The 22,919-nt window shown below is 42.5% G+C and overlaps 1 protein-coding gene across 5 annotated transcripts in view; it reads left to right on the forward strand.

Moving 5' to 3' along the window:
* LOC106561242 (cadherin-related family member 5) overlaps positions 1-22,919 on the forward strand; it is a 41,350-nt gene that overhangs the window by 181 nt on the left and 18,250 nt on the right. For 4 of the 5 annotated variants that reach the window (XM_045688252.1, XM_045688255.1, XM_045688254.1 and 1 more), the window contains exons 1-2: positions 178-448; positions 15,266-15,471. In XM_045688252.1, coding sequence (XP_045544208.1) covers positions 15,387-15,471 — 85 coding nt within the window. In that variant the 5' untranslated portion in view covers positions 178-448; positions 15,266-15,386. Of the gene's footprint in view, positions 8-177; positions 449-15,265; positions 15,472-22,919 lie in introns of those variants that run through there. The other variant, XM_045688253.1, reaches the window with a different exon arrangement.

Below are 22,919 nucleotides of genomic sequence, written 5' to 3' on the forward strand. Positions count from 1 at the left end.
TAGTCAGGTGAGTTTTGACCCCTGTCTCTAACCTCCATGCTGTCTTAGTACGTTCTTTCTAGGCACCTCGATTGGCTAGTGCTCTCTTAGTACTCTGATTGGCCATAAATCCCGCCCACAGGGTTTAGCCTCTGAGCCGAAAGCTATCCTCAGGAAACGCTTCTTAAGCTGCTGTCTAGTGTGTGCGTTTGTGTGTGTATGTGTGTGATTTTTGTGTTCAAGTGCTGCTGCCTGTGTGAGTGTGTTTGCGTCCCTGTTTCTTTCTGTACGTTTGGTGGTGTCTGCTTGTGTATCTGCGCTTATGTTTCTTAGTTTGTGTTTATTGCTGTGAGGACACACACACTCCCTGGGTCTGCGTGGAAGGCTGTGTGTGTTCCTGCGGTCCAGCAGGTATGTTGTGTTCTCTAGGCATTAAGAACAGAACCCACTGAGGATCTCACACCTACAGGTCAGTTAACACAGGTAAAGGTGGTGTGTGTGTGTGTCTGTGTTTGTGTGTGTGTTTACTTTAGAGGCTCTTGTGTGCAGGATAATATTTGAGCAGATGGGTGACAGACAGCATGTTTGAGTGCATGTGTGTGTGTGTGTGTGTGTGTGTGTGTGTGTGTGTGTGTGTGTGTGTGTGTGTGTGTGTGTGTGTGTGTGTGTGTGTGTGTGTGTGTGTGTGTGTGTGTGTGTGCATGTAGTTGGGTAGTGGGGTGGTATTGCTGGTACGTTGTTAGTGTTTTGCTGACTGTGTTTCTAGGTTCTCAGAGGGCAAGTAGACTAAATAATGGGCCCCTATTAAGAGATACTAATGATCTGAATGGAATGCAATGGAACTGTCATGTCACTGTGATTTCAAATTTACACATAGATGATTTATTTGTTGGCATTTTTGTTTCCCGTTTGTTGATTTGGAATGGAGTGTTCCCTAACCCTGATAGGCACCAGAATTAGGCCACGTGGAAGGAGGTTTGTTGGAATCAGAGCCAAAAAACAGGATTAGAGGAAGAGTGGGTTAGAGGAGGGTTTGATGAAGGGTGAGCGGCGGTTGTCTGTCTCAGGGTCAAGCAAGGGAGGGGTTCAGGGAGGGCTGAGGTGGGGGAGATTAGGGGTGAGGTGGGAGAGGAGGGTGACAGGGGAGGTTATGGGTGAGGTGGTCTGTCAGACAGGGAACGCTGAGGAGAAACCCACTTACAGAGGATTTAAAGGAATTACTAAAGAGAAGCCTTCAAATGCGTCAACTGTGTGTGAGAGAGAGTGAATGGAAGAGTGAAACTGCGTGTGTGTGCCCTTACAAAAATACATGAAAAAAAGTGAAAAAATACAAATACACTGCTCAAAAAAATAAAGGGAACACTAAAATAACACATCCTAGATCTGAATGAATGAAATAATCTTATTAAATACTTTTTTTGTTTACATAGTTGAATGTGCTGACAACAAAATCACACAAAAATAATCAATGGAAATCCAATTTATCAACCCATGGAGGTCTGGATTTGGAGTCACACTCAAAATTAAAGTGGAAAACCACACTACAGGCTGATCCAACTTTGATGTAATGTCCTTAAAACAAGTCAAAATGAGGCTCAGTAGTGTGTGTGGCCTCCACGTGCCTGTATGACCTCCCCTACAACGCCTGGGCATGCTCCTGATGAGGTGGCGGATGGTCTCCTGAGGGATCTCCTCCCAGACCTGGACTAAAGCATCCGCCAACACCTGGACAGTCTGTGGTGCAACGTGGCGTTGGTGGATGGAGCGAGACATGATGTCCCAGATATGCTCAATTGGATTCAGGTCTGGGGAACGGGCGGGCCAGTCCATAGCATCAATGCCTTCCTCTTGCAGGAACTGCTGACACACTCCAGCCACATGAGGTCTAGCATTGTCTTGCATTAGGAGGAACCCAGGGCCAACCGCACCAGCATATGGTTTCACAAGGGGTCTGAGGATCTCATCTCGGTACCTAATGGCAGTCAGGCTACCTCTGGCGAGCACATGGAGGGCTGTGCGGCCCTCCAAAGAAATGCCACCCCACACCATGACTGACCCACCACCAAACCGGTCATGCTGGAGGATATTGCAGGCAGCAGAACGTTCTCCACGGCGTCTCCAGACTCTGTCACGTCTGTCACATGTGCTCAGTGTGAACCTGCTTTCATCTGTGAAGAGCACAGGGCGCCAGTGGCGAATTTGCCAATCTTGGTGTTCTCTGGCAAATGCCAAACGTCCTGCATGGTGTTGGGCTGTAAGCACAACCCCCACCTGTGGACGTCAGGCCCTCATACCACCCTCATGGAGTCTGTTTCTGACCGTTTGAGCAGACACATGCACATTTGTGGCCTGCTGGAGGTCATTTTGCAGGGCTCTGGCAGTGCTCCTCCTGCTCCTCCTTGCACAAAGGCAGAGGTAGTGGTCCTGCTGCTGGGTTGTTGCCCTCCTACGGCCTCCTCCACGTCTCCTGATGTACTGGCCTGTCTCCTGGTAGCGCCTCCATGCTCTGGACACTACACTGACAGACACAGCAAACCTTCTTGCCACAGCTCGCATTGATGTGCCTTCCTGGATGAGCTGCACTACCTGAGCCACTTGTGTGGGTTGTAGACTCCGTCTCATGCTACCACTAGAGTGAAAGCACCGCCAGCATTCAAAGTGACCAAAACATCAGCCAGGAAGAAGCATAGGAACTGAGAAGTGGTCTGTGGTCACCACCTGCAGAACCACTCCTTTATTGGGGGTGTCTTGCTAATTGCCTATAATTTCCATCTGTTGTCTATTCCATTTGCACAACAGCATGTGAAATGTATTGTCAATCAGTGTTGCTTCCTAAGTGGACAGTTTGATTTCACAGAAGTGTGATTGACTTGGAGTTATATTGTGTTGTTTAAGTGTTCCCTTTATTTTTTGAGCAGTATTTTTTTTTACACATTTATTTGACACCACTTCCAACTACATCTGGTCTCCCATCCAGGGACTAACCAGGACTGGCCCTGCTTACCTTCAGAGGCAAACTGGTATTAGGATGCAGGGTGCTATGCTGCTGGAATGTGCCAAAACTTGCAACTGATAAAAAGGCATAAAAATTGCATGAAAGAGGGAGATGTATTTAATCATGTTATCATAAAAGAATAGCCTACTGGGCTTCTTGACAATATGATCTGGTAATGAAATAACATGACAAATACATGATGTTTTCCATGTTAAACCAGCAATTTTAAACAATACAAGGAGCTTGAAGTGGCCTACTTGAATTTGGAGCTCAGAAATTCAAGTACCGAAGTAGGCCTACCTTGAAAACCAGACGTTTCCTCAATTGGGTGCTTGAAAAGTGATTGTAATTATTGTAACCATTTTATAGGTTCTCCTGCTCCCTTATAATGTTCCCCAGATAATGTTTTTTGCATCCATGTACAATTAATTTGTTATCATATTTCAAAATGATTTCCTTGCAATATTGTTTTTGCTGTCAATACTTTTGGGTTTATGTTTTGCTTTCAATATCATTATTTCTGTTTGCAATACTACAATTTTGTTCTTGACTTTTGCTTGAATTTAATTGCACGAAAGTAACTCACTGATAGAGGATTGTACCATATAATAACACTATTACTCTAGGCCTATTAAAGGTGTTTAAAGCGGCAATCCTTCATTGAAACATTCGTGTTTTCAATGCCTCAGTTTTAGTAAAAAGTTGAGGGTTGGGTCTGGAGAAATGCAACCACTTTCAAATCCATAGACTCTGCTATGGATGCAAGGACTGACCATCCATGATATCAAAATGATAGTTTTAACCATGTTTTTAGGCTTCACAGTGGTTGTTTACATTTACTTTGTTTACAAACTTTGGAGTAAAACCTTATATTTTGGGTTCTGACGGACACGACAGTAGAACTAAGCATTTATACGTTATATTCTTCAAGAATCAATAGCCACATATTTAGTCCAAAAATGGATTTAGCAACTAAGGATTTCCCCTTCAACAAGCAGTGACCTTCATACAGCAGAACTAGGTCTCCATTTGAACACAATCCATTAACCTGACCCCAACATTTGTATTCTATCCACTGTTTTGCGAATGTCCCTCTAAATCAATCCCTTGTCCCGCATTTTTTTTTTTTTAGATGTCGTCAGTCAAATTCCACCGGTGGAAACATTGTTACTGCAACATGTTAACACCATCTTTTCATATGTGAGGAGAATAACATTAGACTGCAGATTTTACATGTTTTTTTGTAAGGGTGTGTTTGTGTGTGTGCACTGTGTGTTAAGGTCCTGACCCAATAATCACAGTAAAGCCATGTCAGATCAGACTTCTGTAGTGATGTAGCGCTGATCTCCAACTAAACATTATTGTGGGAAGCTCAATGTTACATTCCAATCTCCCTATCATATCTAAGCTGATATGACACCAATGTCGATGAAAATGCGCAAATCAACTTGATTGGAGGTACACAACACACTCCCCGCCTCTCACCATGAGCCATTACCGAGAACCACATACCATATTTTTAACAGGGTCATTAGCATTTGGAAAATAAACATTTATTGCCCCGACCTAGCTCAATATCTAGGAGTCGGATAAGAACAAGACTACAGTATTCATAAAGTGACCATTAGACGTGCCACCTTTTGGACTGAATAAGTTTGTAGGGGCAACAGTTTTGATTAAATGTATAATTTATCGCTCTCACACGTGCTACCTTTCTGTAGCATTTCTGGCAATGATAACATCTTTTCAGCCGAATCTCAGTTCTAAAGCCGGACCAAAACACAGGTTGCGCAGCAACAGCGCTAGGAGCTAGCTAACACCAGTCTGATGAGAGGCAAGCTACAAGCAAAGGAAGCTAGCTATATTTAGCTTTGGAAGGTTTTTCACATGGCTGAAGTCATCTGTGTAAACTGTTGGCCTGCCTTGACACTTGTGTATAATCAGAGCATAAACAAATAAGCACAAATAAGATAGCGAATGTCCTTGGCTGCTATTGCCAGTTAGCTAGCCAACTAACATTAGCCAATAAGCCATCAATGCTGTAACATTAGTTGTATGGACAGATTGCAATGCACCAGTACAACTCAATGTTGATAATATCTCCCATATTCTTCCACAAAGCACAGCCAGCTAGCTAAGTAAAGTTCATAGTCAACATCAAACTTTGGTAACCTGCCACGCTGCTAATGGGTTTCTATAAACTAGGGTACCAGTGAGGATTCCTACACTGAACAACTTGTTACAGCAGTTGATAAGTCATTGATAATAATCTGCCAATTTTTTTCATGTCATTACATTAAGATATAAGGGGGATCATAGCTATATTCAATCAAATTCATGGGATGATTTAAAAACTATGTTTAGCCCTCTATCATGGTTGGTGGCTTGATGTGAGACATAAAACATTACTTTTCTGTCCTTGCATTTATGGCAATGTAAATTGTCATTATATAATATATTAAGCATTAATCAGTTAAATTAGACATTGAACATGAACCCTGCAAGAATCGTGGATCTAGCTGTCGGACATTTTTTTAATAAAGATCTCAGAAATGCAGTGTAACTACCTACATACCATTTCCTGTCTCCTTATGTTACAGGGTGAAAACCATTTTCATCGGCACAAAAATCCAAAATAGTTTATGCATTGCTTCTAACTGAAAGAGTCACCTTACCTTAAGACTTAAAACCTAAATCGATACTGTCATTAACATGATTCTTCAGTAACTATGCAAAATACTTGTTGGATGCACATTTGGTGTCCAGCTGGTTAGGTATGCCATGATATTTTCACACATCATCTGATCCAGGAAGGAATTTTCAAATAACTGTCAAGTGACAAACAGCTGTTGTGACAGCATCCGATGCAACGACAGCCAAAGTGCTGGAAAAAAGGTGTTTGCGAGTTATGCTGGTGAAGACAGTTGTGCCTGGATCTACATGGGATCTAATATCTCCCAATTGATGTTGATTATCTGTTTTTATCTGCTTGATTTACGACAGGGTGTTGTTAGATTTAACAGAGAAAGGTAATGAGTTCACGTTTTCATACTGTATGTTTTTTGTGCCTCCGATTGGACATAGAGTCTAGTGTGTGCAGGATAGGATAGCCCAACACACAACGCTATTCCTATTAATTAATTATTCTGGATATAATGACAACAAATTACATAGCTTATTCACAATATGGTCTGGTAATGAAATAACATGACAAATCTATTATGTTTTCCATGCTATTTTAAAAAAATACAAGGGGCTTGAAGTAGCCTACTTGAACTTGGAGCTCAGAAATGCAAGTACCGAAATAGGCCTACCTTGAAAATCAGACATTTCCTCAATTTGGTGCTTGAAAAGTTATTGTAATTATTGTAACCAATTTATAGGTTCTCCTGCTCTCTTATAATTATCTGTTATTTCATTTTTTATCAGTTTTTGTGAGAGATGTGGCCACTTTAGTTTGTTTCCTGCTGCTTCAATTGAAGGTTGTTGCGCTACTCTGTTGCAGTAAAACCACATGTGGTTATTATGAGGGAAACAACATCTAATGTTGGCTTCAACTTGGCTTTCCATACAAATCCCTACATTAAAAAAGAAACCTGGTTTTGGTATGTGAACACCTGCTCGTCGAACATCTCACTCCAAAATCATTGGCATTAATATTGAGTTGGACCCCCCTTTGCTGCTATAACAGTCTCCACTCTTCTGGAAAGGCTTTCCACTAGATGTTGGAACATTGCTGCAGGGACTTGTTTCAATTCAACCACAAGAGCATAAGTGAGGTCGGACACTGATTTTGGGCAATTAAGCCTGGCTTGCAGTCGGGGTTCCAATTCATCCCAAAGGTGTTCGATGGGGTTGAGGTCAGAGCTCTGTGCAGGCCAGTCAAGTTCTTCGACACCGATCTCTTCAAACCATTTCTGTATGGATCTCGCTTTGTGCATGGGGGAATTGCCATGCTGAAACATGAAAGGGCCTTCCCCAAACTGTTGCCACAAAGTTGGAAGCACAGAATCGTCTAGAATGTCATTGTATGCTGTAGCATTATTATTTCCCTTCACTGGAACTAAGGGGCCTAGCCCGAACCATGAAAACCAGCCCCAGACCATTATTCCTCCTCCCCCAAACTTTACAGGTAGCTTTCTCCTGGCATTTGCCAAACCCAGATTAGTCCGTTGGACTGCCAGATAGTGAAGTGTGATTCATCACTCCAGAGAACGTGTTTCCACTGCTCCAGAATCCAATGGCTGCAGCTTTACTCCACTCCAGCCTACACTTGGCATTGCTCATGGTGATCTTACATGTTGATCAAACCACTTGCCGGCGTGCGCCAACGCGCGCATGTTGATCCTGTACCCCCACACCAGACACGATCAGGACACGCAGGTTGAAATATCAAAACAAACTCTGAACCAATTATATTAATTTGGGGACAGGTCGAAAAGCCTTAAACATTTATGACAATTTAGCTAGCTAGCTTGCTGTTGCTAGCTAATTTGTCCTGGGATATAAACATTGGGTTGTTATTTTATCTGAAATGCACAAGGTCCTCTACTCCCACAATTAATCCACAGATAAAACGGTAAACCGAATTCCTTTCTAGTCATCTCTCCTCCTTCCTCAGGCTTCTTTTTTTTACTTCTTTGGACTTTATATGGCGGTTGGCAACCAACTTTACTCTGCATTACTACAACTGACTGGAGTGTGGACATCAGTTCATCTTTCAATCACCCACGTGGGTATATGCTCCTAAAAACCAATGAGGAGATGGGAGAGGTTGGACTTGCAACGCGTTGAGTGTCACAAATAGAACCGATTTCTATTTTAGCGCCTGGCCGTGCAGACGGTCGCTGAAGCGCACGAGCAGTGTGAGTGCAATGATTGAATAACATGTATGTATACATTTATTTTGCAATGCTTGCACACGCAACACGGGCAGTGTGGTCAGCATGTAAGGCTTGTGTGTGGCTGCTCGGCCATGGAAACCCATTTCATGAAGCTCCCGACAAACAGTTATTGTGCTGATGTTCCTTCCAGAGGCAGTTTGGAACTCGCTAGTGAGTGCTGGAACCTAGGACAGACAATTTTTACGAGCTATGCGCTTCAGCACTAGCTCGGTCACGTTCTGTGAGCTTGTGGGGCCTACCACTTCATGGCTGAGCCGTTGTTGCTCCTAGACGTTTCACTTCACAATACCAGCACTTATAGTTGACTGGGGCAGCTCTAGCAGGGCAGAAATTTGACAAACTGACTTATTGGAAAGGTGGCATTCAATGACAGTGCCATGTTAAAAGTCACTGAGCTCTTCAGTAAGGCCATTATACTGCCAATGTTTGTCTATGGGGATTGCATGGATGTGTGATCAATTTATACACCTGTCAGTAACAGGTGTTGCTGAAATATCTGAATCCATTAATTTGAAGGGGTGTACACATACTTTTGTATATATAGTGTATATTCACTTTTATTCCTCTAAGTACTGCATGAAAATCCTTTCAAACCATTTAGATATTTTGATCCCAGTGTCACACATTGGCCCCAATATTTATAGGACCTCTATACCAGGCGGTGTCAGAGGAAGGCCCTAAAAATAGTTCTCTCTGCTACCGCACGGCAATCGGTACCAGAGCACCAAGTCTAGGTCCAAGAGGCTTCTAAACAGCTTCTACCCCCAAGCCATAAGACTCCTAAACAGCTAATCAAATGGCTAACCAGACTATTTGCATTGCCCCCCCCCCACGCTGCTGCTACTCTCTATTATTATCTATGCATATCCACTTTAATAACTCTGCCTACATGTACATAATTACCTCAATTACCTCAACACCCGTGCCCGCGCACTTTGACACATTGACTCTGTACCGGTACCCCCGTATATAGCCCCGCTATTGTTATTTACTGCTGTTCTTTAATTATTTGTTATTCTTATCTTTTACTTTTTTTCAAGGATTTTCTTAAAACTGCATTGTTGGTTAAGGGCTTGTAAGTAAGCATTTCACTGTAAGGTGAAACACCTGTTGAATTCGGCTCATGTGACAAATACAATTTGATTTGATTTGACATACTGTATATCATTAGGCTGTATGTATTGTTGCATCACCATCTTTTTTGAAAAAATAAATACAACTTTAAGCTACATATTCACTTGACAGAGATAATAAACTGCCAATTGATCAGCACAATCATTGATAAAACAGGACCATGTTTGCAAAACAAGTGTTTCACTTGACAGAGATAATAAACTGCCAATTGATCAGCACAATCATTGATAAAAACAGGACCATGTTTGCAAAACAAGTGTTTCTGAGCTTATGTCAGCATTACACAGGTAAGTTAACAGTTACAGAAATCAGAAATGCAGACAGGCTCTATAGACCTGTAAAGTATACAATTGAAGTCGGAAGTTAACATACACTTAAGTTGGAGTCATTAAAACTCGTTTTTCAACCACTCCACAAATTTCTTCTTAATAAACTATAGTTTTGGCAAGTCGGTTAGGACATCTACTTTGTGCATGACACAAGTAATTTTTCCAACAATTGTTAACAGACAGATTACTTCACTTATAATTCCCTGTATCACAATCCCAGTGGGTCAGAAGTTTACATACACTAAGTTGACTGTGCCTTTAAGCAGCTTGGAACATACTTTGGTGTGAAAAGTGCAAATCAATCCCAGAACAAACATCAAAGGACCTTGTGAAGATGCTGGAGGAAACAGGCACAAAAGTATCTATATCCACAGTAAAACGAGTCCTATATCGACATAACCTGAAAGACCCCTCAGCAAGGAAGAAGCCACTGCTCCAAAACCGCCATAAAAAAGCCAGACAATGGATTGCAACTGCACATGGGGACAAAGATTGTACTTTTTTGAGAAATGTCCTCTGGTCTGATGAAACAAAAATAGAACTGTTTGGCCATAATGACCATCGTTATGTTTGGAGGAAAAAGGGGAGGCTTGCAAGCCGAAGAACACCATCCCAATCATGAAGCACGGGGTGGCAGCATCATGTTGTGGGGGGTGCTTTGCTGCAGGAGGGACTGGTGCACTTCACAAAATAGATGGCATCATGAGGAAGAAAAATTACGTGAATATTTTGAAGCAACATCTCAAGACATCAGTCAGGAAGTTAAAGCTTGGTCGCAAATGGGTCTTCCAAATGGACAATGACCCCAAGCATACTTCCAAAGTTGTGGCAAAATGGCTTAAGGACAACAAAGTCAAGGTATTGGAGTGGCCATCACAAAGCGCTGACCTCAATCCCATAGAAAATATGTGGGCAGAACTGAAAAAGCGTGTGTGAGCAAGGAGGCCTACAAACCTGACTCAGTTACCCCAGCTCTGTCAGGAGGAATGAGCCAAAATTCACCACAACTTACTGTGGGAAGCATGTGGAAGGCTACCCGAAACGTTTGACCTAAGTTAAACAATTTAAAGGCAATGCTACCAAATACTAATTGAGTGTATGTAAACTTCTGACCCACTGGGAATGTGATGAAAGAAACAAAAGCCGAAATAAATAATTCTCTTGTCACGTCCTGACCAGCAGATGGAGCTATTGTTTTAGTTTTGGGGTCAGGACGTGGCAGTTTTGTGTATGGGGAATGTTTGTATTGTTGATTGGGACTTCCAATTGAAGGCAGGTGTGTTGAGTTGCCTTTGATTGGAAGCCTATATAGGTGTGTGTGTTTTTCTTTGGGGTTGTGGGTGGTTGTTTTTGCACTGCGTTTATAGTCTGCAGAACTGTTGCTGTTGTCACCGTTATTGTTTTGTTAAGTGGATGCTTTACTCCTTATTTGAAATTAAATATGAGTATTCACATACCTGCTGCGCCTTGGTCCATTTCTGAAGACAGCCGTTACATCTCCCTACTATTATTCTGACATTTCACATTCTTAAAATAAAGTGGTGATCCTAACTGACCTAAGACAGGGAATTTTTCAGAGGATTAAATGTCAGGAATTGTGAAACTGAGTTTAAATATATTTGGCTAAGGTGATGTAAACTTCGACTTCAACTCCATATGAGTGGGCTGTGTCAAACATACCACCACCTGGTGTTATGTTGGTTACCTACTGACCAAAAAAGATTATATCAATCAAATTTATTTATAAAGGCCTTCTTACATCAGCTGATGTCACAAAGTGCTGTACAGAAACCCAGCCTAAAACCCCAAACAGCAAGCAATGCAGGTGTAGAAGCACGGTGACTAGAAAAACTCCCAAGAAAGGCCAGAACCTAGGAAGAAACCTAGAGAGGAACCAGGCTATGCGGGGTGGCCAGTCCTCTTCTGGATGTGCCGGGTGGAGATTATAACAGTACATGGCCAAGATGTTCAAATGTTCATAGATCACCAGCAGGGTCAGATAATAATACTCACAGTGGTTGTAGAGGGTGCAACAGGTCAGCACCTCAGGAGTAAATGTCAGTTGGCTTTTCATAGCCAATCATTCAGAGTATCTCTACCGCACCTGCTGTCTCTAGAGAGTTGAAAACAGCAGGTCTGGGACACGGTAGCATGTCCGGTGAACAGGCCAGGGTTCCATAGCCACTGGCAGAACAGTTGAAACAGTTGGAGCAGCAGCACAACCAGGTGGACTGGGGACAGCAAGGAGTCATCAGGCCAGATGGTCCTGAGGCATGGCCCTAGTGCTCAGGTCCCCCGAGAGAAAGAGGGAGAGAGAGAGAATTAGAGAGAGCATACTTAACTTCACACAGGACACCAGATAAGACATGAGAAATTATCCAGATATAACAGTCTGACCCTAGCCCCTAGACACATAAACTATTGCAGCATAAATACTGGAGGCTGAGACAGGAGGGGTCGGGAGACACTGTGGCCCCATCCGACGATACCCCCGGACAGAGCCAAACAGGCAGGATATAACCCCACCCTCTTTGCCAAAGCACAGCCTCCACATCACTAGAGGGATATCTTAAACCACCAACTTACCATCCTGAGACAAGGCCTAGTATAGCCCACGAAGATCTCACCCAGGGCACGAACCCAAGGGGGGGGGGGGTCAACCTGGACAGGAAGATCACGTCAGTGACTCAAATGCTCAAGTGACGCACCGCTCCTAGGGACGTCATGGAAGAGCACCAGTAAGCCAGTGACTCAGCCCTCGTAATAGGGTTTGAGGCAGAGAATCCCAGTGGAGAGAGGGGAACTGGCCAGGCAGAGACAGCAAGGGTGGTTCATTGCTCCAGTGCCTTTCCGTTCACCTTCACACTCCTTGGCCAGACTACACTCAATCATAGGACCTACTGAAGAGATAAAGACTTAAAGGTCGAGACCGAGTCGGCAGACCATTCCATAAAAATGGATCTCTATAGGAGAAAGCCCTGCCTCCAGCTGTTTGCTTAGAAATTCTAGGGAGAGTATGGAGGCCTTCGTCTTGTGACCGTAGCGTACGTGTAGGTATGTACGGCAAGACCAAATCTGGAAGATAGGTGGAGCAAGCCCATGTAATGCTTTATAGCTTTAGCAGTAAAACTTTGAAATCAGCCCTAGCCTTAACAGGAAGCCAGTGTAGAGAGGCTAGCACTGGAGTAATATGATCACATTTTTGGTTCTAGTCAAGATTCTAGCAGCCATGTTTAGCACTAACTGAAGTTTATTTAGTGCTTCATCTGGGTAGCTGGAAAGTAGAGCATTGCAGTAGTCTAATCTAGAAGTGACAAAAGCATGGATACATTTTTGTGTATTACTTTTGGACAGAAAGTTTCTGATTTTTGCAATGTTACATAGAGGGCAAAAAGATGTCCTTGAAAGAGTCTTGATATGTTTGTCAAAAAAGAGATCAGGATCCAGAGTAACGCCGAGGTCCTTCACAGTTTTATTTGAGATGACTGTACAACCATCAAGATTAGTTGTCAGATTCAACAGAAGATCTCTTTGTTTCTTGGGACCTAGAACTAGTATCTCTGTTTTGTCCGAGTTTAAAAGTAGAACATTTGCCGCCATCCACTTCCTTATGTCTGAAACACAGGCTTCCAGGGAGGGCAATTTTGGGGCTTCACCATGTTTCATCAAATGTACAGCTGTGGGTCATCCGAATAGCAGTGAAAGTTAACATTATGTTTCCGAATGACATCACCAAGAGGTAAAATATATAGTGAAAACAATAGTTGTCCTAAAACGGAGCCTTGAGGAACACCAACATTTACAGTTGATTTGTCAGAGGACAAACCACCTTCAGAGACAAACTGATATCTTTCCGTCAGATAAGATCTAAACCAGGCCAGAGCTTGTCCGTGTAGACAAATTTGGGTTTCCAATTTCTCCAAAAGAATGTGGTGATCGATGGTATCAAAAGCAGCGCTAAGATCTAGGAGGACGAGGAAAGATGCAAAGCCTTGGTCTGACGCCATTAAAAGGTAATTTACCACCTTCACAAGTGCAGTCTCAGTGCTATGATGGGGTCTAAAACCAGACTGAAGTGTTTCGTGTATATTGTTTGTCTTCAGGAAGGCAGTGAGGTTGCTGCGCAACAGCTTTTTCTAAAACAATTTGAGAGGAATGGGAGATTCGATATAGGCCGATAGTTTTTTATATTTTCTGGGTCAAGGTTTGGGTTTTTCAGGAGAGGCTTTATTACTGCCACTTTTAGTGAGTTTGGTGCACATCCGGTGGATAGGGAGCCATTTATTGTGTTTAACATAGGAGGGCCAAGCACAGGAAGCAGGTCTTTCAGTAGTTTAGTTGGAATAGGGTCCTGTATGCAGCTTGAAGGTTTATAGACCATGATTATTTTCATCAATGTGTCAAGAGATATAGTATTAAAAACTTGAGTGTCTCCCTTGATCCTAGGTCCTGGCAGTGTTGTGCATACTCAGGACAACTGAGCTTTGGAGAAATACGCTGATTTAAAGAGGAGTCCGTTACATTTTAATGATCATGATCTTTTCCTCAAAGAAGTTCATGAATTTATCACTGCTGAAGTGAAAGCCATCCTCTCTTGGGGAATGCTGCTTTTTAGTTAGCTTTGCGACAGTATCAAAAATAAATGTTGGATTGTTCTTATTTTCCTCAATTAAGTTGGAAAAATAGGATGATCGAGCAGTAGTGTGGGCTCTTCGATACTGCACGGTACTGTCTTTCCAAGCTAGTCAGAAGACTTCCAGTTTGGTGTAGCGCCATTTCCTTTCCAATTTTCTGGAAGCTTGTTTCAGGGCTCGGGTATTTTCTGTATACCAGGGAGTTAGTTTCTTATGACAAATAAGATGAAAATATATGTTATTCTTAATGACTAAATAAAAAGGTTTAGGAAATACAGGCAGGCACCACATCACTACAAGACAAACAGCTCGATAAGTCAAGCTTGATGGTCTTGTAAATATAAAAGCAAGGCTTGTTTTCATATAATAAAAAAGCTTGAAAAGGTAGTGGAGATGGATTAGTGTGGTATGTGAAGAATCCAATACTTTAACTTGCATGCGGTACAAATCACATTATTTTGGGACCACCTAGATTAAGAATATGAATTAGGCTGTTTGAGAAGGTTTAAATCCTAAGCGACCTGCATACACTATTGTTTGAAGTACAATAGACCAACATGTACTCGGTCAAGGCTGTGTGCTGGAAAACCTTGGTAGAGCATGGGTGGAGTAGGCATTGTGGTGCTTGTGAATTTCCTTTCTTTTTTCCGGCTTAAGACCAATGCCTACTTCTCACTTAAAACATCGTTTTTTGTTTTTAATCAATTAACACTTTAGTAAAGACCTTAACTTGGTTAGAGAAGCAGGACCAGGAATCCCAATTTGGCCAATGCTAATTTGTAAAGTAAAGCAAAGTAACCACACTAAATAAAGTGTAATGTGAAAAGGTGAGGGACACTGAGGCCACGAGCCCACAGACAACCAAGCAATGTCAATACAGAATGCTAGGTAGTTAGCCTAGCATTGCTCAGTCATGGTGACCACCATGACAAAACAGACAGCAATCTAGCCATAATTAACCTAGCATCCTTCAGTGACAGCCATGTCAATACAGACATCTGGCTAGCCATAGTTAGCTAAGCATTGCTCAGTGGTCACTAAGTCAGACAGACAGCTAGTTGTAGCTATCATAACATTGTTCAATGACAGCTTGCGTATGTCAATAAATACAGCACAGATAGCTAGCAATAGTTAGCCTAGCATCACTCATTTAAGTTACACCCATTTCAATACAGACAGCTAGCTAGTGATAGATAGCTTAGCATTGCTCAGTGACAGTGGCAAAACTGTTTGGTTGTTTAACAACAAGATAACTCTTATTTTACCACACTTCTCTTTCTCTATTTCCAGGTGAGGGGTGGTGGTGTGAGAGACTGGGACTGGAACTTGGAGCTGTGCTAAGGAAGTTCTGGTTCTAGATACAGTGCTAGGGGCTGGGACTGGAACCTGGTGTCTGGTTGAGGCTGTAGTGATGCAGCAGCGGAGTTCTTGTCTGTGGAGGTGGAGGGTCCTACTCTGGTCCACACTACTCCTCCTCAGTCCCCTCAGAGCCACAGGTAAAACCCATCACCACAACCTTACTATTATCTAACCCTGACTGTCTACATCTAAAACCCAAGTAAGGGGAGGCAGGATAGCTTTCTGTTTAATTGTGTGTGTGTGTGTGTGCGAGCGCGAGTGCGTACGTGTACGCGTGTGCACTTGCGTGTGTGTATTTGTGTAACAGATAGAACTGTTGAAAGCGCCCCTCCCACATAAAAAAATACTATAGTATGCTATGGTCTAAATACTAGTATTTCTATATTTACAGTATATACTCCAGTATTCACTGTAGTGTTTTTGTGGACTTTACTATAGTATTCAATGTAATATTTACTGTAGTGCATTTGCAGAGATGACTGTAGTATTCACTGTAGTGGTTTTGCGAACATGACTGTATGTGACAATCAGGGTTGGGGAGTAACCTGAGTGGCTCGCAGTGCTAAAGGCGTCACTACAGGCCCTGATTCAATCCCGGGCTGTATCACAACCGGTCGTGATTCGTCCCACATGGCGGAGTACAATTGACCCAGTGTCATCCGGGTTTGGCTAGGGTAGGCCGTCATTGTAAAAAATAATTTGTTCTTAACTGACTTGCCTAGTTAAATAAACATGTAATCTGTTACATGTGAGGGATTACAAAAAAAATGGTAACTGTGTTACGTTACCAGAAAAAATATTGTAATCAGATTACAGATACTTTTGAAAAACTAGATGATTACTTCAAGGATTACTTTTAAATTCAGAAAGGATGTTTGTGAAAAATACCTTTCACACTTCTCTGTTTTCTTAATGACATTCAAATCAGCATTGAAAAAAGTCGCAAGTTTAAGTTTTTTCCACCTGAGCGAGGTAAGGATGACAGCAGTGACACGGATATCACTTATTATTGATATCTACAAATCAAATCAAATTGTATTTCTCACATGCGCCGAATACAACAGGTGTAGACCTTACCGTGAAATACTTACTTACAAGCCCTTAACCAACAATGCAGTTCAAGAAATGGAGAAGAAAATAATTAGAAAATGAACTAAAGTCAATAAATAAAATAAAAAAGTAACACAAGAAAATTACATAACAATAACGAGGCTATTTACAGGGGGGTACCGGTACCGAGTCAACATGCGGGGGTACAGATTAGTCGAGGTCATTTGTAAAGTGACTATGCATAGATAATAAACAGCAAGTAGCAGCAGTGTTTAACCAAAGGGGAAGGGGGTGGTCAATGTAAATCAAATCAAATCAAAGGTTATTGGTCACATACACATGGTTAGCAGATGTTATTGCAAGTAGAGTGAAAAGCTTGTGCTTCTAGTTCCGACAGTGCAGCAATATCTAACAAATAATATCTAACAATTCCACAACAAATACCTAATACACACAAATGTAAGTAAAGGAATGGAATAGGAATATATACATATAAATATACGTATGAGCAATGACAGAGCGGCATAGGCTAAGATACAATAGATAGTATAAATAGAGTGTATACATATGAGATGAGTAATGCAAGATATGTAAACATTATTAAAGTGACATTATTAAAGCTACTAGTGTTCCATTTATTAAAGTGGCCAATGATTTCAAGTCTGAATGCAGGCAGCAGCCTTTCTGCACTAGTGGTGGCTGTTTAACAGTCGGATGGCCTTGAGATAGAAGCTGTTTTTCAGTTTCTCGGTCCCAGCTTTGATGCACCTGTACTGACCTCACCTTCTGGATGGTAGTGGGGTGAACAGGCAGTGGCTCGGGTGGTTGTTGTCCTTGATTATCTTTTTGGCCTTCCTGTGACATCGGGTGCTGTAGGTGTCCTGGAGTGCAGGTAGTTTGCCCCCGGTGATGCGTTGTGCAGAGCGCACCACCTTTTGAATGGCCCTGCAATTGCGGGCGCTGCAGTTGCCGTACCAGGAGGTTATACAGCACGACAGGATGCTCTCAATTGTACATCTGTAAAAGTTTGTGAGGGTTTTAGGTGACAAGCCAAATTTCTTCAGCCTCCTGAGGTTGAAGAGGTGCTGTTATGCCTTCTTCAACACACTGTCTTTGTGGGTGGACCATTTCAGTTTGTCGGTCATCTGTACACTGAGGAACTTTCCACCTTCTCCACTGCTGACCCTTCAATGTGGATAAGGGAGTGCTCCCTCTGCTGTATCCTGAAATCCACAATCAGCTCCATTGTTTTGCTGACGTTGAGTGAGAGGTTGTTTTCCTGAACACCACACTCCGAGAGCCCTCACTTCCTCCCTGAAGGCTGTCTCGTCATTTTAGGTAATCAAGCCTACTGCTGTTGTGTCGTCTGCAAACTTGATCATTGAGTTGGAGGTGTGCATAGCCACACAGTCATGGGTGAACAGGGAGTACAGGAGGGGGCTGAGCACGCACCCTTGTGGGGCCCCAGTGTTGAGGATCAGCGAAGTGGAGATGTTGTTTCCTACCTTCACCACCTGGGGGCGGCCCGTCAGGAAGTCCAGGACACAATTACACAGTCACTTTTCCATGGTTAAATGAGGTGGTTCCCGCTTTCAGTTTTGCACAAATGTCGCCATCTGTCCACGGTTTCTGGTTAGGGTAGGTTTTATTAGTCACAGTGGGTACAACATCTCCTATACACTTCCTTATAAAATTGCTCACTGAACCAGCGTATACGTCGATATTATTCTCTGAGGCTACCAAGAATATTTCCCAGTCCGCATGATCAAAACAATCTTGAAGCAGGGATTCCGATTGGTCAGACCAGCGTTGAGTAGTCCTTAGCACAGGTTCTTCCTGTTTGAGTTTCTGCCTATAGGAAGGGAGGAGCAAAATAGAGTCGTGGTCAGATTTGCTGAAAGGAAGGCCGTGTATGCATTGCGGAAGTTAGAGTAATCGTGGTACAGTGTTTTTCCAGCGAGAGTGCTACAATCGATATGCTGATAGAATTTGTTAATATCCCCAGCTACAATAAATGCAGCCTCAGGATATATGGTTTCCAGTTTGCATAAAGTCCAGTGAAGTTCCTTGAGGGCCATCATGGTATCGACTTGAAGGGGGGATATACACGGCTGTGACAATAACCAAAGAGAATTCTCTTCGGAGATAATACTGTCAGCATTTGATTGTGAGGAATTCTATGTCAGGTGAACAAAAGGACTTGAATTCCTGTATGTTGTTACAATTACACCATGAGTCATTAATCATGAAATATACACCCCCGCCATTCTTCTTCCCGGAGAGATGTTTATTCCTGTCGGCGTGATGCACTGAGAATCCAGGTGGTTGTACCGACTCCGACAACATATCCCGAGAGAGCCATGTTTCCCTGAAACAGAGTATGTTACAATCCCTTATGTCTCTCTGGAAAGCAACCCTTGCCCTGATTTCGTCGACCTTGTTATCTAGGGACCGGACATTAGCGAGTAATATACTCGGAAGCGGTGGGTGGTGATCAGAAGTCCGCTCCAGTCTCCCTCTTCTCCGGTGGCATTGTTTTGGGTCGGACTCTGGAATCAGTACAAATGCCCTGGGTGGTGCGGACAAAGGATCCTCTTTGGGAAAGTTGTATTCCTGTTCGTAGTGCTGGTAAGTTGATGTTGCTCTGATATTCAATAGTTCTTCCTGGCTGTATGTATTAACACTTAACATTTTCTGTGCTAACAATGTAAGAAATAATACATAAAAAAAACTAAATACTGCAAAGTTTCCTAAGGACTAGAAGCAAGGCAGCCCTTTCTGTCGGGCGCCATCTTGCCATTAAATAGTCCGGGTGGCCATTTGATTAATTGTTCAGCAGTCTTATGGCTTGGGGTAGAAGCTGTTAAACAGCCTTTTGGTCCTAGACTTGGCGCTCCGGTACCGCTTGCCATAGAACAGTCTAGGACTTGGGTGACTGGAGTCTTTGACAATTTTTGGGGTCTTACTCTGACACCGCCTAGTATATAGGTCCTGGATGTCAGGAAGCTTGGCCCCAGTGATGTACTGGGCCGTACGTATTACCCTCTGTAGCGCCTTATGGTCAGATGCCGAGCAGTTGCCATACTAGGCAGTGATGCAACCAGTCAGGATGCTCTCGATGGTGCAGCTGTAGAACTTTTTAAGGATCTGAGGACCCATGCCAAATTTTTTCATTCTCCTGAGGAGGAAAAGTGTTGTCGTGCCCTCTTCACAACTGTCTTGGTGTGTTTGGACCATGATAGTTCGTGATGTGGACACCAAAGAACTTTAAACTCTTGACCCGCTCCACTACAGCTCCGTCGATGTTAATGGGGGCATGTTGATTCGAATCATACTGCTGCTCTCTCATTTATCTATTTGCGCCTTACGGATTGTGGTTGTTGTGGATGACTATTCACAAATCTAAATGTGTATTTGAACCCAATAATGGTTGAAATTAAGAAGTTTAAGCTGCCTATCAATTATTGTTTTTCAAACCAGTGGACAGCCAGTGAAAAATGCGCTCTGGCAACAGCTGCATAGTGCGGATCCCAGCCTATGGAATAACAGTGGGGCTTTTAGTGCTCAATCTAATTCATGCTGAAAAAATATATATCCATAGGCCTAATGGACACATGCTCAAACTCTGACACTTTCGATAGACTTAAAGGGGCAATATGTAGTTGCTACATCCATTTCTGGAGTTATAAATTATTTATATTTAAATATGTACATATATATATATATATATATATATACAGTACCAGTCAAAAGTTTGGGCTCTCGTGGAATGTGACAGTTGAACTAAGCTCATGAGGCTTAGGTTATAAGGTTGTAAGTTAGGTTATAAGTTATATTCCTCAAGAATCAATGGATATGAATACAGTACCAGTCAAAGGTTTGGATACACCTACTCATTCCAGGGGTTTCCTTAATCATATATTTTTTTTACATTGTGGAATAACAGTGAAGACATCAAAACTATGAAATAACACATATGGAATCATGTAGTAACCAAAAAGTGTTAAACAAATCAAAATCTATTTTATATTTGAGATTCTTCAAAGTAGCCACCCTTTGCCTTGATGACAGCTTTGCACACTCTTGGAATTCTCTCAACCAGCTTCATAAGCTAGTCACCTGGAATGCATTTCAATTAACAGGTGTGCCTTGTTAAAAGTTAATTTGTGGAATTTCTTTCCTTCTTAATGCATTTGAGCCAATCAGTTGTGTTAGGGGTGGTATACTGAAGATAGCCCTATTTGTCACGGATGCCTCCGGAACTGTCATTACGCACACCTGGTCCCTATTCCCATTTGATTAGTAATTGTATAAGTGTGCCCTTTGTTCACCATTGTCCTGTCGATTATTGTTACAATGTCCGTTGGTTCGTGTGAGTACCTGTGCTGTGTTGTTTTGGCTTTGCGTGCCACGTATATATTTGAGGTACTCCTCACTCTTTTGTTTGGGTTTCTACCCTGTGTTTTGTATACGTGTTTGTTTGGTCTTCGTCCCCGTGCCTTTACACGGGACTCTGTAATTTGGGAAATAAAAAACCCTATTACGCATTCCTGCGCCTGTCTCCCGATCCTTCATACCGACGTGACACTATTTGGTAAAAGACCAAGTCCATATTATGGCAAGAACAGCTCAAATAAGCAAAGAGAAATGACAGTCCATCATTACTTTAAGACATGAAGGTCAGTCAATCCGGAAAATGTCAATAACTTTTAAAATGTATTAAAATGCAGTCGCAAAAACCATCAAGCGCTATGATGAAACTGGCTCTCATGAGAACCGCCAAAGGAAAGGAAGACCCAGAGTTACCTTTGCTGCAGAGGTTCATTAGAGTTACCAGCTTCAGATTGCTGCCCAAATAAATGCTTCACGGAGTTCAAGTAACAGACACATCTCAACATCAACTGTTCAGAGAAGACTGTGTGAATCCAGCCTTCATGGTTGAATTGCTGCAAAGAAACCACTACTAATGGACACCAATAATAATACGAGACTTGCTTGGGCCAAGAAACATGAGCAATTGACATTAGACCAGTGGAAATCTGTTCTTTGGTCTGATGAGTCCAAATGTCAGATTTTTGGTTCCAACCGTCTTCTCTTTGTGAGACGCAAAGTAGGTGAATGGATGATCTCTGCATGTGTAGTTCCTACCGTGAAGCATGGAGGTGTGATGGTGTGGGTGTGCTTTGCTGGTGACACTGTCTGTGATTTATTTAAAATTCAAGGCACACTTAACCAGCATGGCTACCACAGCATTCTGTAACGATACGGCATCCCATTTGGTTTGCGCTTAGTGCGACTAATATTTGTTTTTCAACAAGAGAATGACCCAAAACACACCTCCAGGTTGTGTAAGGGCTATTTGACCAAGAAGGAGAGTGATGGAGTGCTGCATCAGATGACCTGGCCTCCACAATCACCTGACCTCAACCACATCGAGATGGTTTGGGATGAGTTGGACATCAGAGTGAAGGAAAAGCAGACAACAAGTGCTCATCATAGGTGGGAACTCCTTCAAGACTGGAAAAGCATTCCTCATGAAGCTGTTTGAGAGAATGCCAAGAGTTTGCAAAGCTGTCATCAAGGCAAATGGTGGCTACTTTGAAGAATCTAAAATATATTTTGATTTGTTTAATACTTCTTTCGTTACAACATGATTCCATATGTGTTATTTCATAGTTTTGATGTCTTCACTATTATTCCACAATGTAGAAAATGTAAAAAATTAAGAAAAACCCTTGGATGAGTAGGTGTTTCCAAACTTTTGACTGGTACTATATATATATATATATATCCCTTGATTCTTGAAGAATATGACTTATAAATGCCTCATGAGCTTAGTTCAACTGTCACACTCCACTAGAACCCAAAATATAAGCTTGTTTTCCTCCAATGTTTGTAAACATTGTAAATGTAAACAAACACTGTATAGCCTAATAAAATGGTTAAAACAATAATGCCGATTTCAAATCAAATGTATTTATATAGCCCTTCTTACATCAGCTGATATCACAAAGTGCTGTACAGAAACCCAGCCTAAAACCCCAAACAGCAAGCAATGCAGGTGTAGAAGCACGGTGGCTAGGAAAAACTCCCTAGAAAGGCCAAAACCTAGGAAGAAACCTAGAGAGGAACCAGGCTATGAGGAGTGGCCAGTCCTCTTCTGGCTGTGCCGGGTGGAGATTATAACAGCACATGGCCTAGATGTTCAAATGTTCATAAATGACCAGCATTGTCAAATAATAATAATCATAGTAGTTGTCGAGGGTGCAACAAGTCTGTAACACAAGAGTAAGTGTCAGTTGGCTTTTTCATAGCCGATCTTTGAGAGTATCTCTACCGCTCCTGCTGTCTCTAGAGAGTTGAAAACAGCAGGTCTGGGACAGGTAGCACGTCCGGTGAATAGGTCAGGGTTCCAGCAGGTCTGGGACAACAGGTCTGGGACAGGTAGCACGTCCGGTGAACAGGTCAGGGTTCCATGGCTGCAGGCAGAACAGTTGGAACTGGAGCAGCAGCACGGCCAGGTGAACTGGGGACA

Source organism: Salmo salar, chromosome ssa10, assembly GCF_905237065.1.
Source record: "Salmo salar chromosome ssa10, Ssal_v3.1, whole genome shotgun sequence".
Lineage (NCBI taxonomy): Eukaryota > Metazoa > Chordata > Actinopteri > Salmoniformes > Salmonidae > Salmo > Salmo salar.